The sequence below is a fragment of the Narcine bancroftii genome, chromosome 13, assembly GCF_036971445.1.
Source record: "Narcine bancroftii isolate sNarBan1 chromosome 13, sNarBan1.hap1, whole genome shotgun sequence".
NCBI classification, from domain to species: domain Eukaryota; kingdom Metazoa; phylum Chordata; class Chondrichthyes; order Torpediniformes; family Narcinidae; genus Narcine; species Narcine bancroftii.
In genome coordinates, this window is record NC_091481.1 from 65912438 (window position 1) to 65927259 (window position 14822).

At 42.9% G+C, this 14822-nt stretch overlaps 1 protein-coding gene across 1 annotated transcript in view; it reads right to left on the reverse strand.

Moving 5' to 3' along the window:
• Positions 1-13977, reverse strand: part of LOC138748592 (excitatory amino acid transporter 2-like) — a 29094-nt gene extending 15117 nt beyond the window's left edge. The window contains exons 1-3 of the mRNA XM_069909043.1: positions 13848-13977; positions 2737-2889; positions 838-1088 (exon numbers count right to left, since the gene is read on the reverse strand). Coding sequence (XP_069765144.1) covers positions 838-1088; positions 2737-2889; positions 13848-13974 — 531 coding nt within the window. The 5' untranslated portion in view covers positions 13975-13977. The remainder of the gene's footprint in view (positions 1-837; positions 1089-2736; positions 2890-13847) is intronic.
• Between the last annotated feature and the right edge of the window lie 845 nt (positions 13978-14822).

Below are 14822 nucleotides of genomic sequence, written 5' to 3' on the forward strand. Positions count from 1 at the left end.
CAGTCGAGCAGCATGGACATTCTTTTGTTCTGAAGCTAACAAAAGCCTATCAGTTTGTTCAACTTCAGTTCTTTGGAGTCATTGATGGTGCATCAGCCAGTCAAAGATGAGTGGAGCTTCTTTGCACTTCTTCAGAGAAGAATCGCAATCAATTGGATTTGTGGCCTGTCTGTCAATGGAGAATGGCCGTACTGCAGACCTTTTCCAGATTGGGGGGTGGGGGGGGGGTGGTAAACGATGGATCAGACCCTGGGCAGTACTGAGGAGGCGGTGCATGTTGTCAGTGTGGTGAAGGCCTGAGGGATACTTGGCTTCCCTAAACGGCCCGGTTAGTGTGGCAGTCAGCACGATGCTACTACAGGACCAGCGACCCTGGTTCGAATCCCGCGCTATCTGCAAGGAGTTTGCATGATCTCCCTGTATCTGTGTGGGTTTCATCCCACCCTCCAAAAGGTATGAGGTTGTAGGTTAATTTAGATGTAATTGGGAGGTATGGGTTTAAATGGCCGGAATTCTACTGTGCAGTGATTAAAATTTTTAAATTTTCACCAGGGCAGATTAGGATGGACAGTGAACACCAATATGTAAACAAAATGCTTTCAACTAATTCCCTCAGAATTTCCATTGGATCTTAAACAACCAATAGCTTGAGGAATCTCCAGCAACAAAGTGAAGACGGAAAGACTCCATGGGCCAAGCAGCATCTGTTGGGAGAGAAGGCCAGTCAGTGTTTAGGATCGCGGCCCAGCCTCGGATACTGTCTAACCCATTGAGTCGCTCCAGCTTTGTCCCAGGTTGCAGCGTCTAACGTGCTTGTAGTTCTCCTTTTGGCATCACCTGCTGGAAACACGCCTGCACCAGGTTTTCCGGGAATAGATTCCGAATGAGATCCATGAAGGCATCCAGACTCGACACCTCTGGGTTGTTGGACCTGGTGCTGGTCATGTTCTTGAGTTTAGGGTTGCCAGGGTGGATGACAATGACCAGAATCACACCAAGAGCGGCCGCGATGACCGTGGTGGTCATATAGTAAGCCAACGCCCGCGTTCCCATCCGGCCACTCGATCTGGCATCTAGGCCGGATAGACCTGGAGAGGGGGATAGGGGTGGAGGGGGGAGGGAAGAGTAAACACAACAGGGCAGCCGTGTGTTGGCTGATACCACTCAGTACCAATAAAACCTCATCAAGTACAACCTGACTTCCATATATAACCCTGCTCTTCCACTCCATATTGATCAACACGGTCAGTGTAGTGGTTAGGCCAGTGGTTCTCATCCTTTTACTTTCCACTCACATCCAACTTTAAGTAATCCTTCTGCCATCGGTGCTCTGTGATTAGTAAGGGGTTGCTTAAGGTGGGATGTGGATGGAAAGAAAAAGGTTGAAAACCACTGTTTTAATCGCCCCTCATTGACTCGTTATGTGCACGGTTTCAGATCTCCAAAGGCAATGGGCCAATGACAATTTTTCTCAAACAAAATATTTCAGTAACAATTGGGTCCAGAGCAGTAATTCTCAACCTTCCCTTCCCACCCACATCCCACCTCAAGCAATCCTTTACTAATCACAGAGCACTGATGGCGGAGGGATTACTTAAAGTGGGATGTGAGGGAAAAGAAAAAGGTTGAGAACCACTGAGTTAGCGCCACACTATTGCAGAGCCAGTGACCCTGGTTCAAATCCCCCATTGCCTGTAAGGAGTTTGTATGTTCTCCCCGTGTCCATGTGGATTTTCTCCGGGTGTTCCCAACAGCCCAAAGATGTATGTTGTGAGTAGGTTAATTGATTATACGGTTGGTCTCATGGGCTGGAAGGGCCAGTTACTCGGTCTCTACTGGACCTCTTTGGAACAAAGTGGAGATTCCCAATCATCGTCCTTTGAAGGCATAAGGCCTCCAGTTGTAACCCCAATCACATATGGTCCCACCATTCAGTCAAACCTCTGCTCCAAACTGGATTGATGAATAACCTGAGGCATGTGCCACCCAGCGAGGAGATCGGATAGCATAGCCCAGCCAATGTCCCATAATCAACTAAATAAACAGGAGCCACAGCCCATCAAGCCTACCCCATCTCTTAAAGGATCCATGCCTGATAATACCTACTTCATAGTAGATTTAGGACGGAGATGAGGAGGCAATGCTTTTCCCTGAGGGTGGTGAATCTGTGGAATTCGTTGCCCATTGAAGGTGACCTCAGTAAATATATTTAAGACAATGGTAGATAGATTTTTACATGGTAGGGGAATTAAAGGATATGGGGAAATGGCAGGTTGATGGAGATGAACCCATCATCAGATCAGCTATGATCACATTGAATGGTGGAGCAGGGTCGACAGGCCGGATGGCCGACTCCTGCTCCTATTTCTTATGTTCTTATGCTGGCCTCAACTCCCCTTCTGAAACAGTTCCCAATAACCCTTCACAATCCCTCCTTTCTGAATGCTCCAATGATCCAGCCAGTCCCTCTCTCTGATGTACAGGATGCCAGAGATTTAACCCCCCTAAACCCCCGCCTGGAGTTGTTCCAATCTCCCCACCCACACCCTTGCCGACACATTAGTCCTCCCCGTCCCCATGATCACCCTGATCCAGTGGCTCTGGCTGGCCTCCCCTGTTGAGGAGCAGTAGCCCACATGGGGCAGGGTGTCTGGAGAGAGAGAGAGACGGGATCATGAGCCAGACAGCACCAGGAAAAGGGTGGGATGGTGGGGGGGAGGCGACGATGGTTCCTACCTGTGATGAGACTGGAGACGATGAGTGGAAGAATAAGCATCTTCAACATCCGCATGAGGATGTCGCCAGGGAAAGAGATCAGCACCAGAAGGTCAGGGCCCAGGTCGGGAAGTGATCGCAGGAGACATCCGATAACAGCACCCAGAATCACCCCTGAAGTACAAAGGGAGTTAAACCAACACACGTGCATTTATATAACACCCCTTGCTACCTCCCTGTATCCTACAGAACATTTTTCTTTCTTTGGCTTGGCTTCGCGGACGAAGATTTATGGAGGGGGTAAAAAGTCCACGTCAGCTGCAGGCTCGTTTGTGGCTGACAAGTCCGATGCGGGACAGGCAGACACGATTGCAGCGGTTGCAGGGGAAAATTGGTTGGTTGGGGTTGGGTTTCAACAAACCCCCACAAGTAGCTACCATGACTTTGTGAGGTTGACTGAGGGTTAATTACAAAGATTTTGCTTCCTAACATAATTCGATTTTGATCACGAAAATTACCTTAAAATTTTCCTATCACGTACCCTTTGTTTTAGATTCTTTGTGATTTTCTGTCTACTTCAAGCGTACAAAATCATGCAGTGCAACATGCCAGGGTAACAGAGTCAGTCTTTATTGCCATTTTTGCACATCAAAGCAGAGAAATGAAACTGTTTCCCCAAATGGTGCCCACAAGCACAAGACAAGACCCAAATCAAAACTAGACAAGACTAACCAAGGTACCCCATGCGTGCCCCTTGGCCTACCACGGATGCCGCTGCGAATCTACGAGCCGCCGTCACAAGCAAGCAAAGCAGAACACCAGACAAAATGTCTAACCAAGTCCTAACCACTTCACCCATCCAAGAAGCCGTTGTGGACACCGACGCAAGCTGTTGGGTTCAGATGAAAATCAGCAGAAAAAACATTTTTAGGCCAGTTGAACTGACGCAATGTGTCGGCATCATTATGCGATTAAACAGACTGAAGACAATAAGAGGTACAGCAACAGCATTTCTCCAACTTCCTATGTGACGCAGCAAATCTGAAAATATCTTTGAGTTCAGCTTGAAGTTATCCATCAGAACCAGAGAATGCTACGACACAGAAACAGGCCCCTTCAGCCCTTCAAGGCTGTGCTGAACCATTTATTTTGCCTAGCCCCACTGACCTGCACCCAGTCCATACCCGTCCAAATTCTTCTTAAATGTTAAAATCGAGCCTGCATGCACCACTTCAGCTGCCACCTCGTTCCACACTCCCACCACTCTTTGGGCGAAGAAGTTCCCCCATTCACCCTTAACCTATGTCCTCTGGTTTGTATCTCACCTACCCTCAGTGGAAAAAAGCCAACCTACATTTACTCTGTCTATCCCCCATCATAATTTTAAATGTTCCCTCTTAAATGTCCCCTCATTTTTCTACACTCCAAAGAATAACCTTTCCCTGTAACTCAGTTCCTGAAGTCCAGGCAACATCCCTAGTAAATCTTCTCTGGTCTCTTTCTCCAAATTTTTTCAGGAAGCAAACATTTTGAAAGAAATTGTTGTCCAGTTTTATTGGCCCAAAACTGAGGAGAACTTTCAAGTAACTTTGAACATTCAGAGGTTGTGTCTCGCCTAACGCCTTTGTGACCCTAGTGAAAGTCATTGAGTCCACGTTAAGAACACTGGACATAGGTTGCAGGATGTTCTGTGTCTTAACTAGGCAGGAGAATCACAATAAGAATTCATTGTCATTTGTTAGTCATCAGTCACTAGTGGGTAATCTACACCCAGTTTTTTTAGGGAGTTACTACCTTTTGGTAGGTTTTTTTTGTTGTTTTTTTTCTCTCTTATTAACGAATATTATTTTTATTTGGAGGGCCTATATATTTTAATTTGAGGGTTCTATACATTAAAAAATTCTTTTTTTTCTTTGTTATTATTAATTTTGTGATTATTTTTGGTATCTAGCAATTGTATTAGATATGTCGAATTTGAAATTTGCTACCTTTAATGTTCAAGGATTAAATAACCCGATCAAGCGCAAGCGAGTTTTGGCTTACATTAAAAAGATGAAGATTGATATTGCTTTTATACAGGAGACACATTTGAATGAAAAAGAAAGTATGAAATTGAAGAGGGACTGGGTTGGACATGTTTTTTCTTCTTCATTTAATTCCAAAGCTAAGGGAGTAGCAATTTTGAGACATAAAAATTTATCTTTTGAATTACAATCAATGGAAATGAATGAAGGACGTATTCTTAAGTTGAATTGTAAGATTTTTAATGAATTTTGGACTTTACTTAACATTTATGCACCGAATGTGGATGATGAAGCATTTATTTCAGATGCATTTTAGCTTTTGGGACAAGCGAATGAAAATGTTCTGGTTGGAGGAGATTTTAATTGTGTTTTGGAACCTTTATTAGATAAATCTTGAAAAAATGTTAAAAAATCTAAACTGGCAATTCAAATTCAAGCTTTGATGAAAGATTTTAATTTAGTGGAAATTTGGCGACGTCTTAACCCAACAGAGAAGGATTTTTCTTTTTATTCATTTAGACATGAATCTTTTTCTAGAATTGATTTTTTTTTAGTATCAGCACATATACAGGGGAAAATACTACAAGCAGAATATAAAAGTTGGGTAATTTCAGATCATTCTTTGTTGTATTTTACTTATGAGAGATCTGTAAAAGTTCATGCAACTTCTCGTTGGAGATTCAATACGATGTTGTTAAAAAAGTGGAATTTATTGAATTTTTTAAAAAACAAATTAATCTCTTTTTGGAAAAAAATGTTAACTCCGTTCAGAGTAAATTTATATTGTGGGATGCTATGAAAGCTTACTTGAGAGATCAAATAATTAGTTATACCTCTAAGGTTAAAAAGAATTATTTGACCAAGAGTCTTGAATTAGAGAAACAGATTGTTGAATTAGAAAAGGAATTTCAGACAGATGTGACAGAAAATCAGAAGATAGAGTTGTCTAGATTGAAATTGAAATACAATACATTGCAATCTTATCAATTTGAATGCTTGATTAATAGATCTAAACAACAGTATTATGAACGGGGTGAGAAAGCACATAAGGTACTTGCATGGCAGTTAAAGAAAGAACAGGTATCAAGGGTTATTAATGCAGTCAGACAAAATTCGACTATTACTTACAAACCTCGTGAGATTAATGATGAGTTTCATTCATTTTATAAGAAATTATATACTTCTAAGGAAAAACAGGAGAGCGGATCGATTGACTCCTTTTTATCGGTGTTGAAATTACCGGTACTAGGAGAAGAAGACATATTGGAGCTGGAGGCTCCTTTTACTGATTTAGAAATTAAATCGGCTATGTTGGAAATGCCGAATGGAAAATCACCTGGAGATGATGGATTTTCAGTTGAATTTTATAAGGTATTTTATGATGATTTATCTACAGTGTTTGGAGATGTGTTACAACGGATTAATGAACATTATGATCTACCTGAATCATGCTCTAGTGCCTTAATTACTGTAATTCCTAAGAAGGATAGAGATCCGTTGAAGGTGTCTTCATATAGACCAATTTCTTTGTTGAATGTAGACTATAAAATAATAGCTAAAGTATTAGCAAATCGATTGGCTAAATTTTTACCTAAGTTGATACATGTTGATCAAACAGGTTTCATAAAGAATAGATATGCTTCAGATAATATTCTTCGAGTGATTAGTTTGATTAATAAATATCGACAGTGCCCTAACCATCCGATGGTGATATCTCTTGATGCAGAAAAGGCTTTTGACAGAGTTGAGTGGAACTTTTTATTTAAAGTCTTAGAGAAATTTAAGTTTGGTCTTTCTTTTATTGGTTGGATTAAAGCTTTATACAATAAACCAATAGCCAGGGTACTGACAAATGGTCAGATTTCAGAACCTTTTAAATTAACTCATTCAACTCGACAAGGTTGTCCTTTGTCTCCAGCTTTGTTTGCATTAGTAATTGAACCTTTAGCACAGTTGATACGACAAAATACACAGATACAAGATATGAGAGTTTTAGATGAGGAGTATAAAATTAATTTATTTGCTGATGACATATTGGTGTATTTAATAAATCCAGCTCAGTCACTTTTACACTTGAAGGAATGTTTAACACAATATGGATCTTTGTCTGGATATAAAGTTAACTGGGGAAAAAAGTGAAATTTTACTGATAAGTGAAGGAGATTATCCAGTTTATAAGAATATTATTAATTTGAAGTGGACTGATCAAATTAAATATTTGGGTATAAATGTGGACGTTGATTATCAATCTTTATATAAATTAAATTATGTACTGTTAATGAAAAAGATCAAAGGTGATTTGATTAAATGGAAGGATCTTCCTATAAATTTAATTGGAAGAATAAATACAATCAAAATGAATATTTTTCCACGTATACAATATTTGTTTCAGTCAATTCTGTTTACTTGATAAGAATTTTTTTCGAGACTTCAATAAAATGGTGAGGGAATTTTTATGGAAGGGTAAATTTCCGAGAGTAGCTTTGAATAAGCTAACCTGGAAATATGCATAGGGGGATTACGCTTACCACATTTTCAAAATTATTATGAGGCAGCTCAATTTAAATTTATTAGTTCATTAATGGATTTGGAATGGCCCCCTAGTTGGGCTAAAATTGAGATGGAGAATATTTCTGAATTTGAAATACATCAATTTTTGTTTCGGAGGAATTTAAATTTATTACAACAATATAATGTGCCTGTATTAAAACATTTAATGAAGTTCTGGATGAAGAAAAATAGAATGATAGATTCTAAAGGTAAATTACTGACTTTAACACCGTTATATAATAACCAACTTATTCCTTTTTCAATGTATAATCAATATTTTTTTATATTGGAAATCTAAAGGTATAAAACACTTGGGGGATTGTTTTAAAGAAGGTCAATTTTTATCCTTTAATCAAATGAGGGAAGATTTTGGTATTAATGAGAATTCTTTATTCGTTTATTATCAACTTCGATCCCTAGTTAAACAAATATTTTGTAGAGATATGATTTTACCTAAATTGACTAAATTCGAATCTTTTCTTGTGACTGCACCAAATATTACATCAAATATTACAGGAAAGTATGGAAAAAAAGGGATGGGATAGATCTAAGATTAAATGGGAAAAGGATATTAACCTTATTTTTTCTCAGGATGACTGATTAGATATTTGTTATGATAGTGTAACTAGATTGATAAATGATCATTATGCAATGGTTAATTACAATTTTTTACATCAATTGTATTTAACACCTGAAAAGTTTAAAAAAATGGTTTTAGAGCATCAGATTCTTGTTTTAGGTGTGGTAATTCGGTTGGAACTTTTTTTCATGCTGTTTGGTTATGTGTACATATAGAAAAGGTACAAGGACTGCCTAAAGAAATCTCTTGGTGCCTGCCACATTGACCACCGCCAGTGGGCTGATAACGCCTCAAACCGTGCATCTTGGCGCCTCACAGTTTGGCGGGCAGCAGCCTCCTTTGAAGAAGACCGCAGAGCCCACCTCACTGACAAAAGGCAAAGGAGGAAAAACCCAACACCCAACCCCAACCAACCAATTTTCCCTTGCAACCGCTGCAATCGTGTCTGCCTGTCCCGCATCGGACTGGTCAGCCACAAACGAGCCTGCAGCTGACGTGGACTTTTTACCCCCTCCATAAATCTTCGTCCGCGAAGCCAAGCCAAAGAAGAACATATAGAATCTTTTTGGAAAGCAATTCAATTGTTTTTGGAATATTTGTATAAGATTAAAATACTTCTAGACCGACAATATTTTTGTTGGGTGAGTTGAATCCTTTGAAAGATTTGGGATAAGACAAATTTCAGATTGCTTTTATGTATTTAGCTTTATCTGTTGCAAAAAAATGTATAGCAAGTACATGGAAAAATGCTAATGTGATTGATATTAATAGATGGTATAATGAGATGAAAACTTGTCTAGTAATGGAAAAAATCACATATGTTTTATGTGATAATTATTCTTTTTTTAGTAAGTGGTCTTTATATTTAGAATATTTACATTTAGATTTACCTTAATTTTAGTAAATATATTTCAGTTTTTGTTTCTTTGTTTCTTTCTTTCTTTGGCTCTCCTAAAGAGAGTTGGCTGAGAAGGGGAGGGGGGATTCTTTTTTCTTTTCTTTTTTTATATATTTTTTAACCATTCATAATATGTACTTTTTAAAAAATTGTATGTAATAACTTTGTTGAATGAATAAATAAAGTTATGAAAAAGAAAAGAATCATGAACCTACTGTTATATAGTCATGATAGATAATGTCAGCTATTTTGTAACAGCATAAAAATACCCCTTTCTCACTATAGTAACTGTAGTGTACTACAGTGAGCTGTATGTATATGTGTATGCATGAGTGTGTGAACAGTTTCCTGGATGGTGGAAGGCATCAGTAAGTAAAGTCTCTTCTGTCATTTGCATCTTGCATCTCTAAGTTATTTAAGAAGCCTCTCAAGTAACTCAGAGACATAATATTTATCAAGAAATTTGCTGTTTTGCAGCAGCATCATGGGGCAATAAATCACCTTACAAAATAAATAAAAATAGGGCAAAAAAAGACAAAATGAGGCAGTGTCTGTGGCTCACTGATCATTCAAGAATCTGATGGCGGAGGGAAAGAAGCTATCCTTTTGCTGCTGAGTGCTCATCTTCAGGCTCCTGAACCTTTTTCCCAATGGTAGCAGTGAAGAGGGTGAGGGTCCTTGAGGATAGAGGCTGCTTTCTTAAGACACCGCCTCTTGTCGATGTCCTTGTTGGAGTGGTCTGGTGCCTGTGACGTCGCAGGCTAAGTTCACGGCCCTCTAGAATTATCTCTTGTCCTGAGTGTTGGCACCTCCGTACCAGAGAGTGATGCAACCAGCCAGAATACTCTCCATGGAACACCTGTAGAAGTTTTTGAGAGGCTTCTGTTGGCAGCTATGAGGGGTTACAGACTCCGAGAAAGCAGTGGACCGGCGCAGGGTGCCAGAAATGGGGAGGACATTCCCCACCCCACCCGTTAACCCCATTGAGAAGGAGAAGCAGAGGAGACGGCCTTACAGGACAGCGACCACGGTGGCTCAGTGGCCGGGTGACCCATTTGGGCTGCTGGAGGCCGGCTCATGGGAACCAGATGTCGGAATCAGGATTTGAGTGGGCGCCGAGGGCAAGGAGGGCACCCGAAGGGCCCCGGGTGCTGACGGCTTCCGGCTCGTGTCGGAGGTTGGGATTTGGAGCTCAGGAGGTGCTGGACACTCGGTGACTGTTTTGCTTCTCTTTCTCTCTTATGGAGAGGGGCACCGCACAACACTAATTCACTCTTTTGTCTGCCTTACGCAGTTTTATGTGGTGTTACATATTCTGCGCCATAAAGGAATCTTGAATAAAATCCTAACGTACAAACTAAAACATTCACGCGTCTTTGACAGGGAACCACTCCCTGAGCAATGACAGGCAAACATCAGCCAAGTCTTTAGACTCATGGCTTGGAGAGGAATTTAAACCCACAGTCTTTGGGCTCACGCTGATAACGCTAACATTGCCACCAAAAATATCTCCGACTTAAAACAGATTTTCCGAGATGGGAACCAAATATCTGGTTGTTTGGTTTTGATACCTTGACTGCTATCGTTCCTCCTTGTCAAATACCAACCAACGGCTGGATAATTGAAGCTCAGCAGCTGTCCCAGGGATTTGCTCTCTCTGTTATTTCTTATTTACCTCAGATTGACGTAGAGACATTAAGGTCCTAATGAAATTCAAATCCCTTCTGATCGAGAAGCAATTAGTTGACCAACGTGAATTAATGGAGTGTGCTCTGGTTCATGTAAGATCATTTGATTCTACTGCCGGGGCTCTGTAATCTTCTTTTAAACAACAGCAGTTACCTTGAAAATTCCCACATAATCTTTGACGTTAGAATGGGAAACAGTTCTACTATGACTGACGTCTCTTAGATTGCTCTGAGCTCCCCACGCACGAATCAGTGTTCCTTGCCCATCTTCATGGAGGTATTGATACACTGGCCAGTGTCTCTCAGACCTCCATCTCACATGGGGATATGTGTACATGGAACGGCGTCTCTCCATCCCCCTCAGGGGGGAATTTGTACACTGACTAGTGTCTCTCAGGAGGAAATCTGTACACTGACTGTTGTCTCTCCATCCCTCTCTCCCAGGGCAATATCTGTACACTGACCAGTGTCTTTCAGTAACTCTCTCTTGGGGTGGGGGGGGGGGGTTATCTATAAACTAACCGGAGACTCTCAGTCCCTCTCTCAGGGGATCTATATATTAACCGGTGTCTCTCCCTCCCTCTCTTTCAATCCTATCTCAAGGAATCATCTGTGCACACACGTGCGCCCCTACACACACATATATACACATACCTATAAACGCATACACACTTCAAAACACAAACACATACACACTTCTAAACACACATGCACACCCTTCTAAACGCACATACTCTTGCACTCCTAAACACACACAGACATACAAACACTCCTACACGCACCCACACAAACAAGCACACCTCTACATGCATAAAGATGCACACACCCACACACCCACACACACACACACACACACACACACACACACACGCAGACAGACACACACACACACAGACACACACACTCCTACACACATGCGAACACACACCCACACACATACACACACACACGCGCAGACACACACACTCCTTCTTTGGCTTGGCTTCGCGGACGAAGATTTATGGAGGGGGTAAAAAGTCCACGTCAGCTGCAGGCTCGTTTGTGGCTGACAAGTCCGATGCGGGACAGGCAGACACGATTGCAGCGGTTGCAAGGGAAAATTGGTTGGTTGGGGTTGGGTGTTGGGTTTTTCCTCCTTTGCCTTTTGTCAGTGAGGTGGGCTCTGCGGTCTTCTTCAAAGGAGGTTGCTGCCCGCCAAACTGTGAGGCGCCAAGATGCACGGTTTGAGGCGTTATCAGCCCACTGGCGGTGGTCAATGTGGCAGGCACCAAGAGATTTCTTTAGGCAGTCCTTGTACCTTTTCTTTGGTTCACCTCTGTCACGGTGGCCAGTGGAGAGCTCGCCATATAACACGATCTTGGGAAGGCGATGGTCCTCCATTCTGGAGACGTGACCCATCCAGCGCAGCTGGATCTTCAGCAGCGTGGACTCGATGCTGTCGACCTCTGCCATCTCGAGTACTTCGACGTTTGGGGTGTAAGCGCTCCAATGGATGTTGAGGATGGAGCGGAGACAACGCTGGTGGAAGCGTTCTAGGAGCCGTAGGTGGTGCCGGTAGAGGACCCATGATTCGGAGCCGAACAGGAGTGTGGGTATGACAACGGCTCTGTATACGCTTATCTTTGTGAGGTTTTTCAGTTGGTTGTTTTTCCAGACTCTTTTGTGTAGTCTTCCAAAGGCGCTATTTGCCTTGGCGAGTCTGTTGTCTATCTCATTGTCGATCCTTGCATCTGATGAAATGGTGCAGCCGAGATAGGTAAACTGGTTGACCGTTTTGAGTTTTGTGTGCCCGATGGAGATGTCGGGGGGCTGGTAGTCATGGTGGGGAGCTGGCTGATGGAGGACCTCAGTTTTATTCAGGCTGACTTCCAGGCCAAACATTTTGGCAGTTTTCGCAAAGCAGGACGTCAAGCGCTGAAGAGCTGGCTCTGAATGGGCAACTAAAGCGGCATCATCTGCAAAGAGTAGTTCACGGACAAGTTTCTCTTGTGTCTTGGTGTGAGCTTGCAGGCGCCTCAGATTGAAGAGACTGCCATCCGTGCGGTACCGGATGTAAACAGCGTCTTCATTGTTGGGGTCTTTCATGGCTTGGTTCAGCATCATGCTGAAGAAGATTGATAAGAGGGTTGGTGCGAGAACACAGCCTTGCTTCACGCCATTGTTAATGGAGAAGGGTTCAGAGAGCTCATTGCTGTATCTGACCCGACCTTGTTGGTTTTCGTGCAGTTAGATAATCATGTTGAGGAACTTTGGGGGACATCCGATGCGCTCTAGTATTTGCCAAAGCCCTTTCCTGCTCACGGTGTCGAAGGCTTTGGTGAGGTCAACAAAGGTGATGTAGAGTCCTTTGTTTTGTTCTCTGCACTTTTCTTGGAGCTGTCTGAGGGCAAAGACCATGTCAGTGGTTCCTCTGTTTGCGCGAAAGCCGCACTGTGATTCTGGGAGAATATTCTCGGCGACACTAGGTATTATTCTTAGTAGTAGTCCTACACACATGCGAACACACACACACACACACACACACACACACACACACACGCAGACAGACACACACACACACACACAGACACACACACAGACACACACACTCCTACACACATGCGAACACACACCCACACACATACACACACACACACATGCAGACACACACACTCCTACACACATGCGAACACACACACACACACACACAGACACACACACAGACACACACACTCCTACACACATGCGAACACACACCCACACACATACACACACACACAGACACACACTCCTACACACATGCGAACACACACCCACACACATACACACACACACACGCAGACACACACACATGCGAACACACACACACGCAGACACACACACTCCTACACACATGTGAACACACACACACACACACACACACACACGCAGACACACACACTCCTACACACATGCGAACACACACACACACGCAGACACACACACTCCTACACACATGTGAACACACACACACACACACACACACACACACACGCAGAGAGACACACACACAGACACACACACAGACACACACACTCCTACACACATGCGAACACACACCCACACACATACACACACACACACGCAGACACACACACTCCTACACACATGCGAACACACACACACACGCAGACACACACACTCCTACACACATGCGAACACACACACACACACACACGCAGAGAGACACACACACAGACACACACACTCCTACACACATGCGAACACACACCCACACACATACACACACATACACGCAGACACACACACTCCTACACACATGCGAACACACACACACACACACACACACACACTTCATACATCCCTATTCATGCATCTGTGAGGTGATGAAGTGACAATGCAGAGAGACTTACCAAGAACTGTGAGTTGCAGCAAGAGGTTCCTTTCCAGCCAGTTGCAGTGTTTTGAATTGTTGGATTTGGGCAGCTCAGTGATGCCCAGGCTTTCGTCTGGAACAGGAATATCTGATTGGTTTGTCATCGCTATAAGTGCACTGGAAACTGGACACAAAGGAACACAAGAAAGTAATGGTAATTCTCACACCACCAGAAGCATCACATACAGTGTAATGGTTTGTGTAATTACCCATCGTCTCAGGATTTCACCATCGTCACAGGATGCCATTCCACATGTTGAGCTGCGGCACTCCTCAGTGTGACACCTCACGCCTAGCGACAACTCATACTCAGTGACACTGCTCACACCCAGTGCAATCCTGCGACACACACCCCCGTACCCAGGGCGACCCTCAGTGACGTGTCCACGGGGAAAGTAGCACCGATTGGTATTCCCCACCTGCCCCAGGGTTGCAACATGTCCAAAACATTCAGTAATGTTGCCCACTCACACTGCAAGACCCAGTGACCATGGCAAAATGAGGGGAGATTTGATCGAGGTTTTTAAAATTATAAAGGGTACAGACAGAGTAAATGTAGGTAGGCTTTTTCCACTGAGGGTCGGTGAGATGCAAACCCGAGGGCATGGGTTAAGCGTGAAAGGGGAACCAGTTAGGGGGGAACCTGAGGGGAAACATCTTCACACAGAGAGCGGTGGGAGTGTGAAAATATGGGGAATTTGCAAAATGTAGACTCCGTTGACTACCAAGTCTGGTTGTGAAGAGTGTGTCGGAAAATACCTGTGTCTCAGTTGGTGATTGGCTTTAAAGAACCGGGGCTTTAAAGCTGTGATTTAAAACATTTTTTTACACTTTTAGACATATCATGTAATAGTCGAATGTTTCAGTGAACTCCACTAGTCCCACCTACCTGCTCCCTGTCCATAATCCTCCAACCCCCTCCCATCCATGCACTCATCCAACCTCCACTTAA